General features: G+C 44.4%; 1 protein-coding gene across 1 annotated transcript; it reads right to left on the reverse strand.

Annotated features, from left to right (window-relative positions):
* Window positions 1–88: 88 nt before the first annotated feature.
* Window positions 89–3,623, reverse strand: LOC121937811 (phosphatidylinositol 4-kinase beta-like; the record flags this gene model as incomplete). The annotated part of the gene is made up of 5 exons (XM_042481122.1): window positions 3,336–3,623; window positions 2,615–2,728; window positions 1,772–1,923; window positions 292–424; window positions 89–209 (listed from the first exon to the last, which is right to left on the reverse strand). Coding segments are annotated over exons 2-5 (463 nt in total), but the record flags the coding sequence as incomplete, so codon positions are not given.
* Window positions 3,624–3,665: the final 42 nt, after the last annotated feature.

Raw genomic sequence — 3,665 nt, forward strand, 5'->3', positions numbered from 1 at the left:
GTCTAAAATTGTATAGTATAGTATGCTGTTTCACATGACATCGTATACGTCCGTAGGTCATCGTGAGGCGGAGTTTGGGGTCCGTTACCTTGCTGCATGATCTCCACTATCTGCAGGACCTTCTCCATGTGCTTCCTGGCAGCGATGAGACCCTGAAGCATCAGCATCTTGTAGTAGATGAACATGTCGCCGTCCAGACCGCCCATCACCTGCAACGCACACCTTTACTCAGTCAACTCGCAGACAGTCCTGACGTCACCGAGGCAATATTCAAAAAACACGTCAACTCACATCGACAAACTCCGATGTGAGCTTGAAGGCGGACGTCTCGAAGCCGAGGTTTCGCGGAGAGCTGGAGAGGATGAAGCCGAAGTCGATGTGGATGATGTGACCTTCGGAGTCCAGCAGGATGTTCCCGTTATGTCTGCAGAGACCTGGGCTGTTAGCAGAGCTGAGCACGAAGAGTGTTTTCTCTCAAAAAAACCTGCACGAATATCTGTGTGTGTGTGTGTGTGTGTGAAATTTTGGGCCAATAGTTTTTGTCAATTTTAATCCCATCAGCTGCTGTCGCTGTCAGAGGGCTTTTGTTTTGAAAGGGAAGCGTCTTTGCATTTCCTCGTCTCTGAGACTTAAACTGCAGTAAAAAGTGATACAGAGTCGATATAATCATCGAAACATCATTTCACTCCGCCTCTCGATGTGCTGCAGCCGACACACTGCCGAGACGCGCCTGACGTGCGTGCTCAGGCGTTTCAGCGTGCACCCTCTAACTTGATAACGTGAGCGCCGAAATTAAAAACACACGCTCGACGCTGCTCACGTGCTCCTGACGCCCGCTGTGTGAAACGGGCCTCAGTAATTTCTTGCTTCGGAGAAGTTTTTAGGTCTTCGATCGCTCCACTTAAGTCTTCGGAGTGGGAATTAGGTGCCGGGCGAATACCAGCTGGAGCAGCTGAGGTGCGATTAGCCTTCGCCGTCGCAGCAGCCTTTTCTTTTTCGTTTTTGGCCCTGAGCATCTCGTTGTCCACTCAGCTATCGCTCTGTCTTTGTCACATGTGTTTTCAAGTTATTTAGGGAGTGAACTGCGATAATTCTGGGAGTTTCACTCGACGTCTGACTACTCCATCAAAAAGTCTTTTTTTTTTTTAGATTTTTAATGAAAAAATATCCGCAATTTTATTTTCTTAAATACTGATTTTTTGAAGAAAACATACCCGGGAATGCATGTTTCCCGTTAAAACTTTTTTTTGTCTTTTAAAAGAAAACATTTTGGCAATCTTTTTTTCTTAAAACTTTTTTGTATTTTGCAAAATATATAAAACATGTCTTTCATGTCTTTCAAACCCGCCACATTTCCTACCGAGATGTAGTGAAGTAGAAGTATAAAGCAGCAAAAAACAGTAAAGTACCTTGAATTTGTACTACAGTTCGGTGCTTCAGTGAACGTATTTCTTCACTGTTAAATATGAGACGTGAGAAAAAATTTGACTTCAGACGAATCTGTTTCCTCGTGATGACAGTGTGTGTGCGTGTGTGTGTGCGTGTGTGTCTGCATGCGTGCGTGTGTGTGCGTGCATGTGTGTGCTACATGTGTGTGTGTGCATGAGTGTGTGCGTGTGTGCGTGCATGCGTGGGTGCATGTGTGCATGTGCGTGCGTGCGTGTGTGCGTGCACATGTGTGTGTGCGTGCGTGTGTGTGTGCGTGCGTGTGTGTGCGTGTACACGTGCGTGTGCGTGTGCGTGTGCGTGCGTGATTGTGTGTGTGTCTCACCTGTCTTTGACCTGCAGCAGGTAACAGATGAGGCTGTATCCGGCGCAGCTCTGCACAAAGTTCCTCTGAGCCGTGAGGAAAGCCTCCGTGGTGAAGCTGCCGTGTTCCTGCAGGAAATAGTCGAGCAGCGACAGCTGACTCTGTTTACGCACCTGACGGAGAAAAAAAACGAAACCACCTCAGCGTCCCACATCTACGCGATCACCTTCTGATTTTGTATTTATTGTTTATTTTTTTGATCATATTGTTTTCTGTTGCTGAGAGATTTTGGATACGAGGCTGTAAAAAAAACACTGTGAATTAAAAAAATGCTAAAAAATGATTTTCGTGAGTGCGTGTGTGTACGCATGTGCGCATGTGTGCGTGCGTGCATGTGTGCCTGTGTGCGTGTGCATGCCTGTGTGTGTGTGCGTATGTGTGCATGTGCATGCGCGTATGTGCATGTGTGCATGTATTTGTGTGTGCGCGCGTGTGCGTATATGTGTGTATGTGTGTGTGCGTGTGTGTGTATGCATGCGCGTGTGTGTATGAATGTGCGTATGTGTGCGTATGTGTGTGTGCATGTGTGTGTGTGTGCATGCGTGTGTGTATGTGTGCGTGCGTGTGTGCATGTGTGTGTGCATGCGTGTATGTGTGTGTATGCACGTGTGTGCATATGTGTGTGTGTGCGCGTGCGTGCATGTGTGCGTGTGTGCCTGTGTGCGTGTATATGTGTGTGTGCGCATGTGTGTGTGCATATGTATGTGCGTATGTGTGTGTGCGTGTGTGTGCGTGTGCATGCATGCATGTGTTTGTGTATGTGTGTGAGTGTGTGCGTGCGTGCACGTGTATGTGTGTGTGTACCTGGTGCAGAGAGACGGCGTTGAGGACGGGCTCGATCATGCCGCTGTCTGATGACATCACCAGGATCTTGTAGGGTTTGATCCACAGAGGAACTCTCTCCTGCTGCCAGATCGACTGAACACAAACGCACCGACTGTTACTGATCGACTTCCTGTGATCAATCAATAATTTCACCAGAGAAATAACGTAAAAGTATTAAAGATAAAAACATTATTTTTTTGTTATTTGTCACCAGGATGCAGGAAACAAAATCTCTTTCACTCAGATTTAGGGATTATCGGCCTGGATGAACGATATTATACGATTTTCTGTATCAGTGTTTTATTCAAATGATCGCCAAAAATATTTATTAATTTAAAAAGTGCACAGAAAGTAAGTGTCTTTTACTTCGTAAAACCTCAAGGAGTTACTTTTACATATTTATTTTTTATTTTAATTTCACTTGAACGTTCTGTATATTTTGTTCAAAGTTTCAGTTTTTATTAAACATTTTGTTAAATGCATTTTAACAAAGTTTTGTGTTGGAGTTTGTTATATTCCAGCTCTTAATATTGACAGAAATATTTTCTGTAATATTCATATTTCGTTCTGTCTCATTAAGTACTAAAAAAAAACGGTTACTGTTTCGGCTTTAAAAAATCGGTCGACCTAATTTTTTTCTGGATTAACACAGTTTGAGTTCTATATTCTGACAGTATTTATATTCCAGGTGAGTGATTACCTGCAGCTGTCGGAGCACCTGATAGGCCAGCAGCTCCTGCCTCAGGTCGTCTCCACACTTCACGATCACAGACAGCAGACGCCAGTTGGGCAGGTGACCGTACGGAGAGCCCTCTCTGATCCTCCTGTAGGTACAAATATTACAGAATATTTATATTTAATACGTATATTTATACATCATAATGTAGAAAACAGCAGCAGGAGGACGCTGGTCGAGGTCCAGAGTCGATGGTACAGCTGAGGGTAAAAATAGATAAAAAGTATCAAAATATTTGGAGGCGTGGCAACATTTAACAATACGTGGACATCAAGTATTGATTATTATTATCAT

This window comes from Plectropomus leopardus, unplaced genomic scaffold (genome assembly GCF_008729295.1).
Source record: "Plectropomus leopardus isolate mb unplaced genomic scaffold, YSFRI_Pleo_2.0 unplaced_scaffold27520, whole genome shotgun sequence".
NCBI lineage: Eukaryota > Metazoa > Chordata > Actinopteri > Perciformes > Serranidae > Plectropomus > Plectropomus leopardus.